This window comes from Rhinoderma darwinii, chromosome 1, assembly GCF_050947455.1.
Source record: "Rhinoderma darwinii isolate aRhiDar2 chromosome 1, aRhiDar2.hap1, whole genome shotgun sequence".
In the NCBI taxonomy this organism is placed as follows: domain Eukaryota; kingdom Metazoa; phylum Chordata; class Amphibia; order Anura; family Rhinodermatidae; genus Rhinoderma; species Rhinoderma darwinii.
This window is the reverse complement of record NC_134687.1, coordinates 49,570,321-49,594,703: the sequence shown is the minus strand read 5'-3', so window position 1 is coordinate 49,594,703 and position 24,383 is coordinate 49,570,321. Positions and strand designations below refer to the sequence as shown.

The 24,383-nt window shown below is 42.3% G+C and overlaps 1 protein-coding gene across 3 annotated transcripts in view; it reads right to left on the bottom strand.

Moving 5' to 3' along the window:
* Positions 1-5,955: 5,955 nt before the first annotated feature.
* SLIT2 (slit guidance ligand 2) overlaps positions 5,956-24,383 on the bottom strand; it is a 293,209-nt gene continuing 274,781 nt past the window's right edge. For 2 of the 3 annotated variants that reach the window (XM_075858543.1, XM_075858552.1), the window contains 4 exons: positions 22,243-22,397; positions 19,580-19,868; positions 16,450-16,661; positions 5,956-7,743 (listed from right to left, as the gene is read on the bottom strand). In XM_075858543.1, coding sequence (XP_075714658.1) covers positions 7,502-7,743; positions 16,450-16,661; positions 19,580-19,868; positions 22,243-22,397 — 898 coding nt within the window. In that variant the 3' untranslated portion in view covers positions 5,956-7,501. Of the gene's footprint in view, positions 7,744-9,992; positions 10,025-16,449; positions 16,662-19,579; positions 19,869-22,242; positions 22,398-24,383 lie in introns of all 3 variants that reach the window. The other variant, XM_075858558.1, reaches the window with a different exon arrangement.

Genomic DNA, 24,383 nt, shown 5'->3' with positions numbered 1-24,383 from the left:
CTTAGCTCCTGGTACCAAATCGATAGCGCAATCGTACTCTCTATGAGGAGGTAACTCTTCGGAAGCTTTTTTAGAAAAAACATCAGCGAAATCCTGAATAAACTCAGGTAGAGTGTTCACCTCCTCAGCGAGAGAAACCAAATTAATAGAAAAACAGGACGTCATGCATTCATTACCCCATTTAGTAAGATCCCCGGTATTCCAGTCAAACGTGGGATTATGCATCTGCAACCAAGGAAGGCCTAAAACCTAATCGGACGATAATCCCTGCATCACCAACACCGAACACTGCTCCGAATGAATGGAGCCCACAATGAGTTCAAAAACAGGGGTATGCTGCGTAAAATAACCATTAGCAAGTGGGGTGGAGTCGATACCCACTACCGGGACAGGTTTAGGCAAATCAATCAATGGCATGGCTAGAGACATAGCAAATTCCACAGACATAATATTAGCAGAAGACCCTGAATCCACGAAGGCACTGCCGGTGGCAGACCTACCGCCAAAAGAGTCCTGAAAGGGAAGCAAGATCTTATTAAGTTTCATGTATACGGGAAATACCCGTGCGCCCAAGCGACCTCCCCGATGGTCACTTAGGCGCGGAAGTTTTCCGGCTGCTTATTTTTACGTCTAGGATAGTCGTTCACTTGATGTTCGCCATCCCCACAGTAGATCAGAGACCATTCTTCCTGCGGAACTCTCTATGTTGTTGGGGAGACACGGAGGCCCCGAGTTGCATTGGTTCATCCGAGTTTTCCGTTGAAGAACGGAGCCTCGGGGGCCATCATAGGGGAGCCAGAGGAGAATGCACAAATATGTTCAAGTCGTCGTTCCCTGAGACGTCGGTCAAGACGTACCGCTAAAGCCATAACCTGATCTAGAGAGTCAGAAGATGGATAACTAACTAACAGGTCTTTCAGAGCGTTCGACAGACCCAATCTAAACTCGCACCTCAAGGCAGGGTCATTCCACCAAGAAGCTACACACCACTTCCTAAAGTCAGAACCGTACTCCTCAACGGGTCTCTTACCCTGACATAAGGTCACCAGCTGACTCTCGGCAAAGGCAGTCTTGTCAGTCTCGTCATAGATGAGTGCGGGAGCCGAAAAAAAAAGGTCAACAGAAGAGAGGTCAGGGGCCAAGGAGAAGGCCCATTCCTGGGGACCGTCCTGGAGCCGGGACATAATTATACCCACTCGCTGGCTCTCAGAACCTGAGGAGTGGGGCCTTAAACGGAAATAGAGCCTACAACTTTCCCGAAAGGAGAAAAAAGTCTTCCGGTTCCCTGAGAACCGGTCAGGCAAATTGAGGTGGGGTTCAAGAGGTGGGGTGGAGGGCACTACCTGGGTAGCATCACGCTGGTTGCACCTCTGAGCCAGGTCTTGGACATCGTGAGCAACAGGCAGTGGTGAACGAGCCGAATCGAACCATGGTAGTACGTAGTAGCAAAATCAGAGCAGGAGAATAGTCAGGCAAGTCAGGGTCAAGAAAGTAACAGCGGTCAATCGGGTGAATAGCAGGAATAGCAGAGCCACGAAACCAGACAATCACAGGCAAGGAGCATGCTGCAAGTGAGGGTATAAATAGACCAAGGGCGGGAGCTAGAACCATCAGGCCAGGCTGTGATAGGTTCTCCCTCTCCTCAGCCTGCAAGCCTGAGTGGTAACAGATCGCGTCACTTTTTCAGACCTTGGAGCTGATGAGGGCTGATTAACCCCGGGCGTCGAAACAGAACCTGTGTCTGGCAAACCCTTTACATATACACATGATTTCCTGGACTATAAGAGTACCCCAGCCCATCTGATTCTTGCCTGAGCGTTGTTAGTTATCCCAAGTCTGTCATGCAAATGGATCCTTAGTGTTTCCCGTTCCAGTGTTACCCGTCTCCTGTTACCTGTTCCTGTGTTGGAGTCGTGTCTACTGCACCTGCTGTTGTTTGCCACGTCCTGTGTCATCCGCCACGTCCTGTGTCATCTGCCACGTCCAGAGGGATTCGCCACGTCTGGCGCAACCTGCGGTACCTCCTGTCATCCGCCACATCTGGCATTACCTGCTGCACCCACCTCCATCAGTTCAAGAGCTGCGGCCACTATCTGGACTATCCAGGTACCCTTGTGCGGGACTTTGTATTGCTGGGGTTCCCTGTTGTTTGGCCAGCTGCCTCCCCGCTACGGCGGTGCGGCCTAGTGGGTCCACATACCCACAAACCGTGACACCCTTATTAACCCTTTCAGGACCAAGGGTCATCGATGCCTCAATGACCAGCCCCATTTTTTCAAATCTGACATGTGTCATTTTATGTGGTAATAACTCTGGAATGCTTTTGCCTATCCAAGCGATTCAGAGATTGTTTTCTCGTGACATATTGTACTTTATGTTAGTGGAAAAATTTGGTCAATAAATTCATAGCTTATTTGTGAAAAACACCAAAATGTAAAGAAAATGTGCAAAAATTATTTTTCTAATTTTAAATGCAATCTACTTGTAAAACAGATAGTAATACCACACATAATTGTTGCTAATTAACATCCCCCATATGTCCACTTTATATTTGCATAGTTTTTTGAACATTATTTTATTTTTCTAGGACGTTACAAGGCTTAGAACTTTAGCAGCAATTTCTCACATTTTCAAGAAAATGTCATAATGCTATTTTGTCAAGGACCAGTTCAGTTCTGAAGTGGCTTTGAGGGCCTTATATACTGGATAGGCCACATAAATCACCCTATTTTAAAAACTGCACCCCTCAAAGTATTCAAAACAGCATTCAGAAAGTTTATTAACCATTTAGGCGTTTCACAGGAATTAAAGCATAGTAGAGGTGAAACGTACAAATTAAATTTTTTTTTCCCGAAATTCATTTGTAATACATTTTTTTCTGTAACACAGAAGGTTTTAACAGAGAAATGCAACTCAATATTTATTGCCCAGATTCTGCAGTTCTTAGAAATATCCCACATGTGGCCCTAGTGCGCTAATGGACTGAAACACATGTCTCAGAAGCAAAGGAGCACCTAGAGGATTTTGGGGTCTCCTTTTTTTAGAATATATTTTAGGCACCATGTCAGGCTTGAAGAGGTCTTGTGGTGCCAAAACAGTTGGAATCTCCACAAAAGTGGTTTTGGAAACTACACACCTCAAGGAATATATCTAGGGGTATAGTTACCATCTTGACCCGACAGGTCTTTTGCTATATTTTTTGGAATATGTCTGTGAAAATGAAAATCTTTTTTTCTGAAAAAATATAAAAAAAGGAATAAAGAATAAAAAGCACCCCAAAACTTGTAAAGCTATTTCTCATGATTACGGCAATACCCCATATGTGGCAATAAACTGCTGTTTGGACCCACGGCAGAGCTCAGAAGGGAAGGAGCGCCATTTGGCTTTTGGAGCGCAGATTTTGCTTGGTAATAGTTCTGTTTGGGGTTTTGCTGGTATTTCAGTTTATAATGTGCTGTCATATGTAAACTGGGCAGAGTACATCAGGGCATAATAAGGGGGTAAATAAATAATTCATAGATGTGTGGCCGGTGTCGCACTGATAAATGGTGCCCAATCTTATCTGCATTTGGACACTGCACAATTTCTGTCGCTATATTCTGAGCGCCAGAACTTTTTTTTATTTTTTCTCCACCCGAGCTGTGGGAGGGCTTATTTGTAACGTTACAATCTGTAGTTTTCACTGGTACCATTTTAGGGCACATGTGGGTTTTTTTATCACTTTTTATTCAATTTATTTTTTGGCAAGCAAAGTGACAAAAAAAACATACATTTTGACAATGTTTTTTTGTCCTTTTTTTTACAGTAATCACTGTGCGCTATGAATGACAATTTTACTTTATTCTGCAGGTCGGTACGATTGAGGCGATACCATATGTATATAGTTTTTTTTATGTTTTGTGGTGTTTGCGCAATAAAATCACTTTTCTATAAAATTATTTATTTTTTGTTTCACCATATTCTGAGAGCCATCATTTTTTTATTTTTCAGTCAAAAAAGCTGTGTAATGGCTTGTTTTTTGCGGGACGGGTTGTAGTTTTTATTGGTATTATTTTGGGGTACATGCAAATTTTTGATCACTTTTTATTCTATATTTTGGGAGGGGTGATGACCAAAAACATAGTGACGCTAGTGTTGTTTTTTGCGGTGTTCACCGTGTGGAAAAAATAATATTATAGTTTTATAGTTGGGGTCGTTACGAACGCGGTGATACCAAATATGTGTACTTTTTTAATGTTTATTTTTTTTCCTATAATAAAATACTTCTTATAGGAAAAAAAGGCATTTTTTTGTTTTTACACTTTTATAAAACGTTTTTATTACTTTTTTTTTTTTACTTGAAGACCTGCAGCACTGATAGCTGCTATAAGACATTACACTACCTAGGTAGCGTAACGTATTATAAACTGTCAGTGTGACGTTGACAGTCACACTGACAGGAAGCCTATGAGGACCAGCTGGTCCTCATAGGCTTCCGTGAATGACAGACCGGAGGCCGTTGTATGGCCTCCGGTTTTGTCATTCAACCGACAGCAGAACCCGCAATCGGTCTTCGGGAAAGTTTGTTGTAGCAACAAACTTTCCAGTTTGTTGCTACAACAAACTTTCCCTGCGCTCACATGATCGGGACCTGAACCATTCAGGTCCCGACCATGTCTCTGGGACCAAATGAAGGGGTTAACAGCGCGATCCGGGTGTCAGCAAAAGCTCTGAGAGACCCGGATCGCGCTTTTAACACCCACTGTGAATTCACGTCAGCGCTGCACAGAGCTCAGCAAGCGCCAACGTGAATTTACTGTGGGCGGTAAGGAAACCGCTAATAACGGTGATCATATTCTCTGCAGCCGAACGAATCGGTTCGGCTGTCAGAGAGCAGGTTGCTGGGGAGCCGCGGACACTGACACAGCCAGCGTCCGAGCACTTTTCACAGCGCTATGCCGGCTGGAACAGAGATCTGTATATACACGTCCTGGCAGCACGGGGTATGTGCGAAAAGGATGTGTATGTACAGATTGTCGGCATGAAAGGGTTAACATTCGGTGTCCACGACCTGCCTGCTGGCTAGAATACAGCAATTTCCTAATGTAATGTTATAGTATATCACTCCCAATGAGAGCAAAGACAGCTGTGAGGAATTTCAGGCCTTGGCAGTGCGGAACCTCACATCTATCTGCAGACTGTAGGCCACTGTTGATGACAACCTATAGTCAGCGAATGGACTCCAAAGTGTCAATTAACCGTTTAACAGACTGAAAGGAAGTCCCCTGAGCAATATCAAGTTCCCTTGGGAATATGAAGTCCGTCCCCGTCCCCGTCCCCCGGGAATATGAAGTCCCCCCCAGGAAATATAATGTTCCCCAACTACCACAGTGGCTGAGTGGTTAGCACTTTTGTCTTGCAGCACAGAGGTCCTAGGTTTGAATCTGACCAAGATAACATCTGCATGGAGTTTGTATGCTCTCCCATTGTTTGCGTGTGTTTCCGCCGGATACTTCACACTTCAAAAACATACTGATAGATTCATTGGCTTCCTATGAAATTGTCCATAATGTGTGTCTCTGAGAAAGAGACATTAGATTGTGAGCTCCATTGAGGACAGAGACTGATGTAACTGGAGTCCTGGGTTCTAATTCAACTAAGAACATCATCTACATGGAGTTTGTATGTTCTTCCAGTGTTTGTGGGACCTTCATCTGGTTAATCCAAAAACATGAAGACAAAGAATTTAGAGTTCAGTGAGTGTTGACACCTTCTTTCGGGGCTACATAATATGTTGGTGCTATATGAGCAAAATAAAATAAAATTATAAATAATTATATGTTATGTTATATCAGGTTGCCATTGCCAAAGGGAACAATGTAGAGTTGTTATTTATGCGATTTCTTAATATATTTATTCTACTATATCTACATGGAGCTTTCCAAAAAGACCTAAAAAAGTTGCCGGAGATAAGTCAGAGGTTATGGAAGTAATATCTGTTTAATTTCCAAACATCAGTGGCATTACTGATATCAGTCCAAGTAAGACAAAACACGCTGTATTACACATGTACACCTACTTTTTTTTGTAAATACAAATTTAAAAAATGCTGAACTTAACAAATGTATTTGTACAGAGTGCCTGTTGTTTTCTTTATTATAAGGAAAGAAGAGCACAGCCCACTACCAACCATTAACAATCATATACTGGAGTTTAGCAGCAGCATATTAACATGGGAACCACATAATACTATGGTAGTCTTATTATGGGGAAATAAAAATCACAATTGGGAACAGTATAAACTGCTCCATAAGACAGATAAAACTTCATGGGGGGGATGGGGATAAAAGGGATTTACTAAAGCCTAGAGACATTTGTATGCCTAGAACACAATTTTAGTTTTACGTAAATATACATTATATTTATATTATATGTAGGGAAAAAATACTTCTATATAATTTTGATCTAATGTGAAGACACTCTAATGTACATTTTCGGACATTGTCTCCAAAATTTGATGACATTATTGCCGGTTACACAACCACATTAGCGAACACATATCAGACAAAACAATTCAATCAGACACAATCTGCTATGTTACTTCTAAAAGAGAAAAAAATCCTGACTTTGAGTCATTTTGTATTTACCAAAATAGAAAAATATCAGGACAAATATAAATTAATATATATTAAAGCATTGAAAAAGGGATAACCTAAAATTGTTAAGAATGATGTACTCTGATACAATAAATATGTTTCATTCATATTCCCAATACTGTTTTATAAACTTTTTGAAAAATTATTCCTAATTAAAAAACTACCCGACTTTGCTTTACTAATGGCCCAGTTAATGTTTATCTTACAAAAAAAGAGATAATACTGGAAAATGGCTAGATGAAGACTTCTTTGAGCTTCTTGTGCTATCACATGACAATAACATTTTTAGAACCTGAAGTCTACTCCGGGCCAAAGTCAGACCCCATTACTGTTCCTCTCCAGATGACTTGGAATGCGCAGAATTCCTTAATGCGCTTTAGCTGATCAGGCAGGGTCCATTCTATGCAAGAGACAGAATCAACTTGTTCTCTTATCATTCACAGCTTGTCCTTTATTGAACGTGTGGCTCACCGATCGGCAGGGCTCATCAATGCTGATATGTTAACGAATTTTTAAGTCTCCTTATCAGGGATAATTTTTTACACTGATTTTCCAGCATCTGTTAATAAGAAATATCGAACAGCAGTTGTAGTTCCCTTCCATCAAGAGACACATCCGTAGACTTAGTATTATTGTTCTATTGACATCTCTTCTTTGTGAGAAGTCTTGCTTTAAAAACTTTCGACTTTTTCTTTTTTGAATTGCCAGTGAGGAAAACGTCATTTTCTTTTTTTTCTTAATAAAAATATGTCTGTTTCTGTATTTTACAATATAATTCAAATATTTTCCACTATCAAGTTTGAATTAGTCCAACACGGTCATAAAAGGAATACAACGTTTTCAAAGGACTTCTGAAGGTTACATATTTAGGAGGGGCACTTTGTACAGCCACACTTTATGACTTTTTCGATTTCGTCCACAAATGAAGTGCCGTCGGTGCACTCAAAAATGTATTTCCGCCGCTTGCTTCTCAGTGGTCTGCAGCACTGACCATTTGCGCATCCACCTCTGCATTCTAGTCGCGATACCTTCTCGGTCGTCTGGCAAGCAGCGTAACCCTGCTGCTTTTGGTAATAATCTCTGATCCGTTCCCCTCGGCACGAGATTTCTGTAAACAAAATTACAAACAAATTAGAACATGTGCTTTTTACTCATTTTTGATAAATTGAAGATGGTTTTCCACTTTAATATATACAATTTTACCAATATATTTTAGAGAGTATTTCCAATTTTGGTTTAAAAAAAAAAACAGGGAAATACAGCGTATGTAATGATTAAGTGTCAAGTTAAAGTTTGCTACATCTGTACATTGTCAAACATTCTCAAATATACTGTTATCTGACAAAAAATAAGATAGGTTATATTCACTAATGCTTACGTGGTTTAGTTACTGACAGAAATTGCTCTATATGCAGTGCCCTTAATTATTGGACGCTGGAACTGCATGTCACTTCTTCCCAATATAGAAACAGTCTAGTTTATTACAATACATAGAGAACACTACTAGGGCATGTCCACACGCAGTGTTCATTGTGGAAAATCTGCAGTGTAATAGAGTAGCAGCAGAGTGGATGGGATATGAACAAATCTCATCCACACGCTGCGTATAAAATAAGCAGAAAAAACGTTCATAAATTGATCTGCGGTGCTTTTTTTAAATCCGCAACATGTCAATTTATGCTTCGGTATTGTTGGTTTTCTGTTGCGGGTGAAAAGGCAGCTGTGATTTTTGTGGCAGAAAGCTGCAATTCCTTCAGAAAAAAAAATACAATTCAGAAAAATAAAAAAGCTTATACTTACCCAAATCCCTAGGATTCTCCATCCAACCCGGCCTCCAAGGATGACATTTCATCCCATGTCATTGCTGCAGCCAATCACAGGCTACAGCGGCCACATGGGATGAAACGTCATCCCAGGAGACCGGGTTGCAGGACATGAGAGGGAAGCGTTGCCATGACAGCGGGTATGAGGTTTTCTTTTAAAAAAAATTTAACCTCACAACCCTACAATTTGGTGCGTTCTTTTGGCCGGAATTCCCTGTGGGGTCCAGGGCGGATACGCTGTGTACTTTTATGCAGCGTATCCACCTTGCGTGAACATGGCCCTATAGAGCAGTACTCTACCATAATTGCTATATACTTGACTACAGCATTTATAGCCACCTAAGGACAGAAGTTCTGGAGAATTTACATGAAATCACAGGACTTCTGTTAAATCAGTCTGAACACCAAGATGAGTTTATCTAATTAAAATTTAATAATGAAATATAATTATATTGATTTGCTATTTATTTATAAAATTTCAAAGTGGACACTATGTATTTTCCGAATGCATCTACAATGAAAAATTAAGCAACTTTGCAAATTGAATTGAGTAAACATTTCATAGCATTTTTTTCTACAGCTCCTATGCAGACCTATGGGTCTCTATGGTAACAGACTACAAACAAACTCTGTGTAGTCTGATCCTGCAATCATGTGTTATTCCATTCCGTCTGTCTCCTTCTTGCTAACCTATATTTGGTAAGTAATCAAAAATTCAGAGATAAATGGAAGGAAATATAACTGCATACTCAGACTTCACAGGGTTTGTTTGTAGTCTGTTACCATGGAAACACATAGGAGCTGTATACACAAAACACTGACATTTGTAAAGTTTCTTCATTTTTCATTTTAGTTTTACTTAAGCAATAAAACAATTTGTTGTGAAGCTGGACATAGCCTAGCTTCAACCATACAATTGCATAGTATATCTATAACTATGACTGGATTACTGGCCACCAGTCTATTTCTAACAAGCATTATCTATTGAATATCAGAAGTTTTGGCATTGGAAAAATGGAGAAGTCATCATGAAATAAAATATAATCTCAATTCAATTAAATAGCCATCACTTTTTTAAAAATTCTCAGTCTATTAGTAATAAATACAACATTATTACAGTGACAACAAAATTGGTGGCTTAAATCAATGCTCTTTAATGTAAAAATACACATTTACTGTTCATTGCCTGAACAGCTGGTTCTCCTTACATGAGGGAACTGTTTCGGAGAGCATACAATTTAATTTATTAGACCTCCAGCTCAATATTAGTCAATCTGTTGCTTAATACAAGTTGCATTCCACTAGCTTCATAAATTACCAAAGTATAAACCAGCTAAAAATGAGCCATCTGTTAATCACTTCCCTGGCCCTGTTCCCCATTTTCCCAGTCACATTGATGCTGAAAACAAAATAAATAAATGCCAGCTGAGGAAAAAGAAAGAGGAAGACATTGATATATGGAGGAAGGAGACACCACAAGGAAAGGCGGAGGAGAGAGCAAAAGAAATGATCCCTTGTGTTTCAACCATCTCACCTGTGGAATTCTCTGTGATAAATCAGTGAAGGCTGAAGGGTGAAGAGAAGAGTTTGAGATAAGACAAAGTGTAGAATCATTGTCCATTACAGAACATACTAAGGAAACACAACACAATACAGAAAAGTTCACAAATAGGGGGTTGTATGAAATGGGAAAAACATGGCTGCTTTCTTCCAGAAACAGCGCCTCTATTATGTATGGGTTATGACTGGTATTGCGGTACATCCCATTCACTTCAATTAGGGCAGAGATACAATACAAGACAAATCCCTTGAATATAAGGGGCACTGTTTCTGGGAAAAAGTTAATCTTTTTTTTCTCATCTCAAACAACCCGTTTAAGGCCCAAAGTAAGCAAGTGAAACATTAAGTTTTGACAATAAAAACAAAAAACATCACATATTACAAGTGTTGATATAAAATATTTGTAAGTATTTACTAATAGGGAATACTAATGCTAAAAAGCAATTATAATAATACTAAGTCAGATAAATATATATTTTACATTTGATCACTTATATGTAAATAAGTGGAAAATATTTTTTTAATGGGACTGTTGTGGAAAAAAAGATGTAGGAAAAAATATATTTTTATGTTATCCCTTAATTTTTTTTAATATATAGCAATACCAAATATTTTTTTATGTTAATTACTTTTTAGTAATTTTGGGAACGTAAACGGTGCAGGCTCTGTTCACATTTTCACTGTGCAGATTTGATCAGAGATGCCAATATCAGCAGAATCCCTAATCCCTGGCCACAGTGTCGCCGAACCTGTGGCCGGGAATTTCGCTCCAGGAGAAGTCCCTGACTTCACTGTCCATATATGGACACAGTAACGTCAGTGACTTCTGAAGCGGAATCCCCGGCGCTGTGGCCGGTGATTCCGATTCAGGAGAAGTCCCTAATTTCACTCTCCGTATATGGACATTGAAGTCAGGGACTTCTCCTGGAATGGACCCCTACAGTGGCACTATCTACAGGAAGGTAGGCGGGTGCCATGTATGGGGGGTGCAATGTAAAAGGGGGCTATGTAGCACTACATACAGTGGGCTGGGGCGAACTACCTACAGGGGGGCTGTATGGCATTCCCTACAGGGGGCTGTGTGGCATTACCTACAGGGGGCTGTGTGGCATTACCTACAGGGGGCTGTGTGTCATTACCTACAGGGGGCTGTGTGGCACTACCGACAAGGGGGCAGTGTGGCACTACAGACAAGGGGGGCAGTGTGGCACTACCGACAAGGGGGGCAGTGTGGCACTACCGACAAGGGGGGCAGTGTGGCACTACCGACAAGGGGGGCAGTGTGGCACTGCATACTAGGGGGGTAGTGTGGCACTACCTACAAGGGGGCTGTGTAGCACTACCTACAAGGGGGGTTGTGTGGCACTACCTACAGGGGGGCTGTGTGGCACTACCTACAGGGGGCTGTGTGGCACTACCTACAGGGAGCTGTGTGGCAGTATCTACAGAGGGCAGTGTGTGGTATTATCTACAGAGGGAAGTGTGTGGCAAAAAATGTACAAATGAAATTCATCAGTTTTTAAAACGAACAGGGAAACAAACTGATGCAAAACGTGTCAAAATCGGCTGTTAAAAACGGAAACACGGCCTGGAACGGAAACGGAACAGATGCACAACGGCTGGAAGAAAACTGGACCAAACGGCCGTTTTTATCGGCTGACACTCCGACCCTGTCATGTGAATAGAGCCTTAGGCTCTATTCACATGACAGGCTCCGAGTGTCGGCTGATAAATACTGCCATTTTGGTCCGTTTTTCGCAGCCGTTTTGCATCCGTTCCGGGACATTTTTTCCGTTTTTAACAGCCGATTTTGACCCGTTTTGCAGCATTTTTTTCCCTGTCCGTTTTAAAAACCGATGAATTTAATTTGTCAATTTTTTGCCACACACATCCCTCTGTAGCCAATGCAACACACAGCCCTCTGTAGGTAGTGCCACACACTGCCCTCTGTAGGTAGTGCTACACACTGCTATCGGTAGGTAGTGCCATACACAGCCCTTGGTATGTAGTGCCACGCACTTCCCACTGTAGCTAATGCCACACACTGCCCTCTGTAGGTAGTGTCACACACTGCCCTCTGCAGGTAATGCCACACACTTCCCTCTGTAGGTAGTGCCACGCACTGCCCTCTGTAGGTAGTGCCACACACTGCCCTTTGCAGGTAATGCCACACACTACCCTCCATAGGTAAGGCCACACACTGCCCTCTGTAGCTAATGCCACACACTGCCCTCTGTAGCTAATGCCACACACTGCCCTCTGTAGGTAGTGCCACACACTGCCCTCTGTAGGTAGTGCCACACACTGCCCTCTGCAGGTAATGCCACACACTGCCCTCTGTAGGTAATGCCACACACTGCCCTCTGTAGGTAGTGCCACACACAGCCCCCCTGTAGGTAGTGTCACATAGGCCCCCTGTAGGTAATGCCACACAGCCCCCTTATACATAGCATCCTGTAGATGGCACCCTCCCACACCGTAGATGGCACCCGCCCTTTTTCTAGATAGCGCCACTCCAGGAGAAGTCCCATATGGACAGTGACGTCAGGGACTTCTCCTGGTGCGGTGAAATCCCCAGCGATGTGGCCGGGGATTCCGCTCCAGGAGAAGTCCCTGACGTCACTATCCATATATGGACAGTGACGTCGGGGATTCAGCTCCAGGAAAAGTCCCTGACGTCACTGTCCATATATGTCAGGGATTTCTCCTGGAGCGGAACCCCCGGCCACATCGCTGGGGATTTCGCCGCTCCATGAGAAGGGGGATTAGGGATTCCGCTCCTACAGGGAGCAAAAAAATCTCCTCCTCTTCACATACACGTCGCACTGTGAGGTGGAGAAGAGAGCAAGCGAGCAGCTGAAAGCACGGCTGTCACTCGGAACACGTCCAAGTGGCAGCCGTGCTTTACACGGCCCCATAGACTTCTATGGAAGCTGTGCGGCCGGGAGAACAGCCGAAAATAGGGCATGTCCCTTTGTTTGACGACCCGGTTTACCGAGCCGTCAAAAAAATCGATCGTGTGAATAGCCCCATTTGAGGTCTATTGTTCCTACTGAAGCCGTGTGACAGCTGTTCAATCAATGACCGTCGCTCGGCCGGGAATCCCTGTCGTGTGAATAGGGCCTAATGCCAAGAGATAATTTAATAAATGATTTTCTTTATATAAATAACTTTTTAACATATAATAATTGCACAACTTTTAACTTCTGCAAATACTTTTTTATCAGAAATAAAATAGGAAAAATGTATATCTAATTGATTGTAATTTCTGTGTTCCCCGGCAGGGAACAGGTTAATAGAATCTATAATCAATTATGCACTGCGTTCTCTAAAATCCCTCTATGCCCGTCACCACCTCGGCCGGTCTCCGACATTGCAGACGGGAGAAGTGTAAATTGCAGCAGTGCCAGGCAGATACCGCTGAGTGGGCACTTTGGGAAGAGATCACATTATAGTGTCTGAAGTCTGAGCAGGACTCTGTGCAGTACCGGCCCCACAATGGCCCACAATGGGGTTTTAAATAAATGACATTGAGGCCAGATCCACACCACTGTGATTGGATCATGAAAAATGGTCTGTGTGTCAGCCAATGTGAACAGGACTCCTGGCATCACAGTCATTTAGGCTACAGTCACACGACAGTGAAAAAAAATGGCCATTAAAAATTGACCAACTGTCAGTTTTTCATGGTCATTTTACATCAGTGTCTCCAAATTTTCATCCATTTCCAGTCCGCCTGTCCGTGTTTAAGGGCCGTTTGTCATCCATTTGCCATCCGTTTTTCATGGCCGTTAACAAAACTGATGGATTTAAATTTTTTATCCCAATCCCCCGAAAACACTACATACAGTGCACAGGTAGATAGTGCCGCAATGTCCCTGTAGATAGTGCCCACATAATGTCACATCCCCATATAGTGTAACAGTGTAGATCGCACCACCAGCTCCCCTTGTATTGTAGATCGCACCACCACCTCCCATGTAGATCACATCACCCCCCATGTGGATCACATCACCACCCCCCATGTAGATTGCCTAAACACCCCCCCATGTAAATAGCTTCGCCTCCGTTGTAGATTGCATCACCCCCCCCTGCTGTAGATTGCATTACCACCCCCCTTGTAGATAGTGCCACTGTAGCTCCCACTAGGAGCAGAATCAGCAGCTACAGCGTCGGCAACCTCTGGCTGGGAATTCCGCTGCTAGATGGAGTCCCTGACATCTCTGTCCATGTATGGACAGTGACGTCAAGGGCTTTCCAAAGACAGGAGACCTCGGCCTGAGATGTTGTGATGAAGTCACTGTCTGATTCACTGTCCATATATGGACAGAGACGACCGGCCAGGGTTTGCTGACGCTGTGGGGGGTGATTCAGCTCCTAGTGGGAGCTACATTAGCGCTATTTTCTTAGAGGGGGCTGCGATCTGCAAAGGGGGGTGGTGGTGCGATCTGCAATGGGGTGGCTATATACTAGGAGTCCTTCTTTCTCATGGCACTGCTGTTCTGTACTGTTTAATGTTCAGAATAGAACAGCAGTTCCTCAGGGAAGAAGGGACAGACCGGGGCGCAGCTTGTCAGACGGGGCGGACCAGACAAGGTGGCGTGGTAGCGGGATGGGGCTTCCTCCTGCAGCACGGCGCGTCTAAAGAATCGATTCAACGATTCTGTTAAAAAAACTGAATTGTCAAAGCCCTTGAGGGCGAATTAATTAGATTAATCACCCAGCCCTAACAGACACCAATGAGAAATCTGCATAGTAAGGAAAATAATTTTGTTGAATCCATATAATTTCCCAGTTTTACAAGCGCAATTACTCTTTATGACATTTCAGTTATTTTTTTATTACTGCTTAGGCCCGTGACATTGAAGGGGTTGTCCAGTTTGGGGGCTCTTTTCTATACTGATGTACTGATGACCTATGCACAGGTTCGGTCATCAGTATATAATTTAGTGGTAGTCCGACACCCGGACACCGCACCACTGTTTCTGCTGCCTCTGGGCATCGGAAGCTATGCAGGGGTCAGTGCCGGAAGCAGAAGGCTCCAACCACAGTATAGCAGCCGTGAATGGGAAAAGTGCTGCAGTAACCCAGCACGTTCGCTATACAGTGGTCAGAGCCATCTGCTTCCAGCACTGAGCCTTAATAGCTTCCGGCACCCGGAGGGAGCCCGGACGGCTGATCGGTGCAGGGTCCGGTTTTTGGACCCCCACCGATCATATACTAATGACCTATCCTGTGGATAGGTCATCAGTATAAAATACAGCCCCCAAACTGGACAACCCCTTTAAGTGCCACATATAGGTGGTACTAGAGAGACAGAGTTCTTTCTTCTTGAAGTGAGTCATTTTGCATTCTTTTTCCCTGGGAGCATTGCCCAAAAGATACTAGCTGTAGCTCGACTCTGAGAATCAGTGCCTTTTGTGTAGAAGTGACACCTGTTGTGACATTACAACTCCCATCCTGTGGCTGTCAGGAACTGCTGGGATCCGTCGTTTCATAGTGGCTGGAGAGTCACAGATTGACATCACTATGGTAAAGTCTGTCTGATATGACTGTCATTAAACAGAATTGCTTTACACTGTAAACCCTACCTATTGTTATAACGAAGTAGCAGCGGCTCTAGAAAAGCACCGTGCCAACTTCATAAACTTTTACCACTGATCTGCTTTCTCTGGAGGCCGCATGGTTGGCCCGTTATAGCCAATGGGCGACCATGCAGACTCTGGAAACAGCTGAGAAGTAGACAAAGTGGCTCAGTGCTTTCCCACTGTTGCTGCCATTTTATCTAGTAATCGTGGAGGTCAGAGCGGACAGACCACCATTGATCAGACACTGGTGGCATATTTAAGTAATATGCCATCAATGTCTGTCCTGAGACGACCTCTTTGATAACAAATCAGCCTGGTCGAGCAGTGATTATCATCTTAATAGAAGAGGACAACCTACAAATAATATCACTTTCGGGGTAAACGCTTTTCAAAGGGGTTGTCCAGTTTAGAAACCCAATTTTCTAATATACTATTAGGGAATTCTTAATAAACAGATGGGGTCTCATGTTCAGGATCCTCATCTATTCGCTGGAGCACAGAGTTGCTATGAAGAGTGTCTCTTGCTCTGGATTACCCAGGATGTTTATGCATTGGATGGACAGTCCATTGAATTTGATGGGAGGTGTGTAATGCTTCATTTCTCTTGTGATTTTAGCTGCAGGAAAAATTAACACTTGCTACTGGATTTCCGCACATATTACAGCTGATCGCTGTGGGCCCCAACAGCGGGGAAACTTGTCATCCGTTATCTCCAGGGGAAACATTCTAACACAAAGGGATTGTCCAAAGTAGACAATCCCTTTAAGGACTACATAGCCAAAAGATATGCATATATTTATACAATATGTAAGACCACCAATGTCTACAAGTCAGATGATTTACCTTTATCACAGCTGTCACCGGTGTAACCAGTGTTACACTCACAATATGGTTTTTCCAGGCCTGAAAGCCTACACTTCCCATGTTTACACTTAAGTGACTGACAAGGGTTAATCTGTTCTTCATTTTCATCACACAGGACTCCCCCATAGCCCGAGGAACATTTACAGCTATAGGAAAATGCATTGATAGGCAGACAGGTGCCATGAACACACCTGAAAAAAAAAGCACAAATACCACATATAATATAAGCATACACAGATCAGCATTAGATTAACCATCATTGAAGTTCTACTTTGCTTTTATTCTTTTGTACCGATTTGAAACAGATTGTGGTTTGACTACCCGCCTTTATTAATCCTGTAATCTATCAATTATATCTAACTGTATCTCTCATCTGAGCTCTTACAATGCCCTGATCACTAATAATAGGAATCCAGCAGAATTCTAATTGCAGCTCTGGATGTGAGCAAAGCAGAAAACATCATGTAACTGTGAACCAGTTCAAGATGAGACAAAAAAATCTTACTAAGGCCTTATTCACACGATCGTTGAATACGTCGGTGTGATGGCCGTTAAAACAACGGCCGTCACACGGACCTATATAACTCAATGTGGCCATTCACATGGCCATTGTTTCAACAGACCGTATGAAGGTTCCATGATAAAATAGAACATATGTATATTTTTTCACGCTTCACGCATCCCTCCATAGACTCTAGTCAATGGGGATGCGTAATGTTGCATCCCGCAGCGCAGAGCACGGATGCACCTCGGACGTGAAAAACTGTAGTTTTTCACGTCCGAGATGCGCAGCGCTCGTGTGAATCTGGCCTAAGGCCCCATGCACACGACCGTAAAAACTGTCCATAATTGCGGGACGTAATTACGGACCCATTCACTTCTATTATCCACGGACACCTTCCCGTTTATTTACAGGAAGGTGTCCAGGCCATAGAAGTGTACCGCAAAAGATAGAACATGTCCTATCTTTTGTGTTTTACGGGCCGTGCTCCCATACTTTCTTTGGGAGAATGTGAGAGCTGAATTTGTCAGTTTTGCCCAGTAGTTCTATGTTAAACATGAGGTTTTCATGTAATCCTGTGTAAAACCACAGATAACACAATATAGTATCCGAACAATCTCAGCTCTGCTATATCTGTAACCTAGCAGTACAGATAAGGGTAATAAAATCCACGGGCACAGGAACATAGACTGATAGCTCTTTTAACACATTATTCCTACATCTGGAAACCATCTCCAACTACTTGCCGCCACTACCAGAATCCTCCCTCTTTAAAAATGTTTTAGAGAATTTCACACCCTTCTCAACAATTATAATAAACAAATAAATTGTCTCCAACTCCACGCTGTAATTCTGCCAAGAGCAGCATATGTGCAAGGTACTGCGAACATCTTTCAGCTGCGAGCTGTCAAAGCGGCATAAATTCAATATACATATATATGACAGAGATGCTAGGAGGTATAGGCTGAAGAAAAAAAACTGAAGGCGGAAAAAATAGTTTAGAAATGATAAGTAACTTTATGCCAAAACCTTAGAAACAGACGTTGTTCTTAAAAAGATAAAAGAGAATGTGTTCTAGACAGAGATTTGTCTGGCTGCGGCAAAAAATGTATCACGCTGAAAATACGTCCCGGAGAATGATGCAAGAATAAGATTCTTCTGATGTCCAGCCGGGTTACATACGTTTATATGGACACTGCTCATGAATAGAGGTCAGCTAATTATTTTGTTTGCAATCTGTCGATCACTTTTGGGCGAACTTAAGCGACAACAAGCGATTTTCTATGGGAGGGTTTATCTGGCAAAAGGGGAGCTTTACAACCGCCTCAAATTATGATTTACATTGAGGTGTCACGCCCTATGTGGACATGTGTACAGAGACAGATGTCAATCACCGAGAAGGACCGCCCACTACAATAATTATAGGGTTAATATAATGCGTTAAAATACCTATATATTCTAATGCATTATTACTTGTGCATGTAAAATACCCCATATCTCAGGTTTACACGACTATCATATAACACGTGAGCCATAACAGTTACTTAGTTACATAGTTTGTACGGTTGAAAAAAGACACATGTCCATCAAGTTCAACCAAGGGACGGGAAAGGGGAAGTGGGATGGGAAAGGGGAAGTAAAAAATTTCAGTCAATGTAGACAAAACACCAATACGATCTAATCTAATCAGCATGAAGTATTTTCACATTGTTGTCAGTGATCACAGTGGAATACTACACTGTACCCAAAACTACCAATGGCTCATTCAGACGAGCGTGTATCAAGTCCGTGTGTTGCCGTTTAAACAACGTTCGTCACGCGGACTCATGTATTTCAATGGGGCCGTTCACACGACCATTGTTTCAATGGAGCGTGTGAAGGGTCCGTGAAAAAATAGGACATGTCCTATTTTACAGCATGTCACGCATCCCTCCATAGACTCTAGTCTATGAGTGATCTGTGACAGCGCGTCCCGCATAAGTGCACCTCGGAGGTGAAAAATTTTAGTTTTTCACATCCAAGGTTACCGACACTCGTCTGAATGTAGCCTGAAGAGGCAATCCAGTCAATATGATCTTTGTATGTGTCATAGATACACGTGAGACGATCATATGGGTGAAGTCTGGATCTCAGACCATATTAATAATCACAATATCAGTCACTTGATTCAGACATTACAGGGGTTCTTAATAAAATGTATTCTTCATAAACCATGAATTGCTACCACAGCCTGAGTTGGGAATGGCATAGTGTGACTACTGACAAGATTTCTTCCTTTCCTTTTTATCTGCTATCACAGGGCCAATCCAGCTTTGAGCTGAACAAGTGAATCATTTGAGACAGACTGGTTGCTAGGGATACATTGCCTAACAACCATAATTGTTAAACAGCTCATTCTTAGCAATCAATTTGTCACCGATTACTCAACTCTTAAGAATAAGGGCAAATTTGAGGGTTTGCAGAACATGATCTGTTTTTCTCTATCTCTCTTGAAGAACCTCTTCTGAGATGGACATCCAGTTAAGCTAATAGATCAACTCTAGCCTGTATAAAGTTGCCTAACTTTAATCATCTCTAAGAATGTTTTTTAAAAATAAGCCCACATACTTGTGTCCTAGACAAGGGTCATTGGATTGCTGATCACAGAGTAGTCCTGTCCAACCTCCTTCACACTCGCAGGTGAAGCCGGACTGACTGGTAGCTACGCATGTTCCATGTACGCAGACTTTCTTGTGGCAAGGCTCGCAACCGGGGACAATTCCTGCTTGCAGATTGAACATCTTGAAGTCTTGTAGCTCATTATTTATGTACAAGTTCCGTATGCAGCCTTGGAAGTTCGTTCCATTGTGTCCAGGAGACTGACGCAGTACAGCAACATTGTTCTTTATTGGCATTCCTGCATTTTCAGAAGGCACAACATTATTTAGGCACCATACAACAACTTTGTCCCAACATATTAGGTTACAAGTCAAGAATTAGAAATTATGGCATCCGTAGCTAGTGCCATGGCACTGTGGCATTCTAAGGCCCCGTTCACACAGATTTTGGCGAGCACACAAATACACGTTGGATTTGCCAACATGTGAACCAAGCCTAATCCAACTAGGGTAATATGCACATGGAATTTTTTGTGTTTCTAAGCTCACCCCTGGATACTCAGCCTACAAAACTTCAAATATCCTTAGGTTAATCTGGTTTCTATAAAATTGTAAGGAAGGGAAATTAGATTGTGAGTCCCAGTGAAGAAAAGGACTGATATGAGCAAAAACTTTAATATGTATTACTTTTCATATTTTATAGCTTAGCTGCAGGAGACGCATTATACGCGTTTTATACCTGATGTACGCAGCCTATGGCAATACCTCAGTTCTACAAGTCCTTGTTTACCCTGCCTGCCCACTCGTGGCCCGAGACGTCACATCATATGGGGAGCAGCTGGAGAACTAAGCCTGGTTAATATCCGAGAAGATAGTTAAAAAATACTGATACAGAGGAGTCGTATGAGTCAACCACTGATTCTTTCACTAACATCTGCCATCCAAATTGATTTCCTGTAGAAGTGACCAGTAAATATTAGGTCAACATTTAGAATGACGGCAGTTTTTTTTCTGTTATACAGATGTAGCCGTCTTTAACTTGACTTTTAACGCATTAAATACACAGTGGCAAGAACTTAACTTTACTTAACTTAAATTTTTTAATGGCCTAAGGCTGGGTTCACACCTACATCATGCTATTCTGTTGTTCTGCTCAATCAGCGGAGCAGAACAAGGGAATAACGGAAGCAACAGTTCTGTTGCACAATGTTGGCTTTCCATCGGGGTGTCTGTGATTTTACTGGACACAATAACACAGCATGCTTTGCTATTGTCTCCGGTAATTCCTGCCGGATCTGTGACTGAGGCCCCTAACGGAGCCTCCAACGCAGATGTGAACGAAGCCTAAGTGATTAGTTATCATGCTGCAGCAAGTTATCAGTCAAGATGAGGATTGCTACATCTGTATGGATTATGTACTAGTAAAAGGAATTTCTTCATCAATCTTACTTGTACACAACCATCTATGGACAATGGATATGTTCATATAAAGCTACGTATGGATCCCTTCCATAGACCAGCTTTATGTATATGTAAGTAAACAATCCCCCATGTACTGCTGTTCTTGAACATAGTATATATTAGGAAAATGGAGCACATTTACTGCTCTCTTATTTGAGCTATATTACCTAAAACATATAGAATTCATGACCATTCATAGATCCGATTAAAAGCAGAGTAACATTTTAAACAGATATGTCTAAAGGGTCAATATTGAGGGGTTGGAAGGCTAAGACTAATGGGTCCAACTATAGACTTGAAAGAAGAAATAACTAGGCATGCATGACCACCATCAATAAACATGAAGTGAAGTTCTGGAAGCTTCCCCTTACAGGTTTCCATAACCCCCACTAATTTCAAGTGGTAGGTGGCTGGGCAATGACAGTCATCTCCCCATTAAAATCAGCGCTGGAACCCACTAGTTCTATTCATTGGTGCTGCATTTGATCCTAGGCTTCTGTCCAGGATCCCCATCTACTAGTCCAAGTGTAAACTGGCTACAGACTTATTCTGGAGAACCTGGCATTGTTGTGCGTTACACAGACAGTCCATTGAATTCAATGGAAAATGTGTAATGGTTCCTTTGTTTTTTTGGGAATTAAAGGGGAACTGACGAGTACTCACAGCAGGTTACAGCAGATTGTTAGGAGGTCCAGCAGTGGGATACCGCATAAACTGCTTATGGTCACGGGACAATTCTAACAAAAGAGAACTGCGGACAACCCCTCTAATCCCAGTGCATAGGTGACAGCTCATAAATGGTTGTGCTATAGAAGTCTGTATTACCACTGGTTTTAATGGAGAGGTGGCTGTGCATATGATGATCCATGATGGCAACTGTTTGTGATCTTCACTCCCGATCCTGCACCAATTTGACTTTTAAATGCCTTAATCAGGTTTCAGTCTTTATGTTCAATTCCACTTGGTGTTTTATTATAAACTTGCTGCATACAGTATATTGGGCATCTTTGCTCTTCCCTTTTGTCTTAACAAACCACCAGTAAAAGCGGAATCCCCGGTAGCATTCCCTCAGTGTTTGGGAGCTTGTCTGATCAATATACTTCAGTAAGGGTTTGATGTGTGATCCAGGGGTCAGAAAACATATTAATCACAGTGACAGGTGCCGTATGAATGTACCTATTATCAGTGACATGACAAACCAATATCTTTTACCTCCTACGTAAAGCGGAGAGTCAAAGCCCAGAGAAGATTGTTTTGACAAATTAGTAATGGTCTTCGGGTTTCCTCCATCCACTATTAGTGACAGTGTTTGATCCAGGCTTACAAGCTCCACCACGTGAAAATTCCCATCATTTATAGTATCAACACTGTAAAGAGAAGAAGAAGGAGAGACTCAACGCACACGACTTCAGTAGACCACAAATCACTGCTTATAAGATATACCCTACTTCACCCAAATACACTGGCGGAGCTACGGTACAGAACACTTGTATGGAATCAGAGGTATGACATGATGTTCCGGGGCCTTACTGCAAAATCTGTAACACGGCCCTCCCCCACCTTGTGCCATTTATAATACTGGTGACTTCTTATGTGGCAGGAGGAACTGTAGGCACCCTCAGTCACCAGGGCCCAGGTGTGACAGCTATCTCTGCACCCCCTGCAGCTGCACACCAGTATAGGGACACTAAAAATATTCTTTGGGTAGAAGCCAAAAAAGCTTGATATTTCTATAATTTCATAGGTGTGATCTATTCAATCACAGGGGATCACATTTTTCAATAATCAAGATACAAAACGCAAGATCTACACTATGGGCATCATTTTGAAAGACCGTTTTTTGCCTTAACTCTTGTGTTTAAAATGGGCTACGCCCTTAAGCCAAACGTACGACTTTATTTAGGACACTTTTCGTGTCTGACATTCTTTGCTATGGTAAGGATTGTCTTTTCAAAATTGTTATCCATTCATGTAATAGGATAATTTTTTTAAATAGAAATTTGGCAGAGCAGGAATACCTGGTCGGTCCTATCCTATGGGTCAGGATAAGCTGCAATTTGTTGCAAATTCCACTACTGCATGCAACAGTTTTAACACCATAAACCAGTCAGGCAGCCTACATCCCGTCAGACCAGGAGCAGACGGTGTAAATGGCTATACGTATCTATACATGGATGCAGCACTGACCCCTGATATGAGAGCTGTCAGAAATGTGCACAGACCCACACTGCTATATAGTCCAAGTGCAGAACATCTTAACAATGCCCCATCATATACCCTCTTTAAACGGGGCCTTAAGGCCGGGATCACACACACAGATTTGGTGGAGTTTTTGTCACAGTTTATTGAGCCAAAGCCAGAAGTGGATCCAAAAGGAAGGAAAGATATAATGAAAAGACTCATGCATCGTCTTTCTTTTGTGTCCACTCCTGGGTTTAGCTAAAAATCTGAACCAAAAACTACATCAAAACTGTGCGTGTGTGATCCTGGCCTTAAAGGGACATAAATTGACAACTTGCAGAAATAATTCTGATACATGTACTCCTATGCTTCTCAAAATAGGGTCCTTTACAGTACGTAACTATTGATGCACCCCTTTAACTAATTTTAATTTGCAGTATTAGAGCCGATTTAAAGGCTATGTAAAGCTTTAAATGGCATTTTTTTTTATTATTAAAAGGTCAATCAATGTGATTGGTGCAACTTTATCATTCGTTTTTATTAAAAATAATTTTTGCTTTTTGAGATGCAGCTTCTCTGTATTCTCTATACATAAACAGAAAAAATGACCCGTCTGCGTCCTGATGGGAACGGGTTTTCACCCACCCACCTACCTAGTAAGTATGGCCTTTTTGGTGGTTTTGATGATATCTATGTCCCATTTTTTCTGTTTGTGTTTTTAAATTAGGAACGTAAAGTTCTGGTTAGGGACTCGCAAGGCACTGGGGACCCTTGACGTTGGGTTGCGAGCTTTGCGTATTTTGGCCAAAATAACAACTAATACCCCATGTTTCATGGATATTTCTTACTACGTATACTACACATTTTTTCAGGACGCAGCCGGGTCTTATATGCTGGGAGGGCATGATGTGCTGGCGTTTGGTTTGGAATGCAGAGCAGCCCGCTTTAGCTAACACTAGCGGCGTTACAAATAGGCTGTTATTCGGCAAGTTACGCCATGCCTGACGACCAGCACATTATCCCTCCACGTATTACACATAGTACTGACACCCCATGTACTATTCACAGCACTGACCCCTATTCATCACATTTATTTATTTATTCATTTTTATTACATTATTACACAGTTCTGACACTTTCATACATACATATTTATTTTTTACCATCCATTC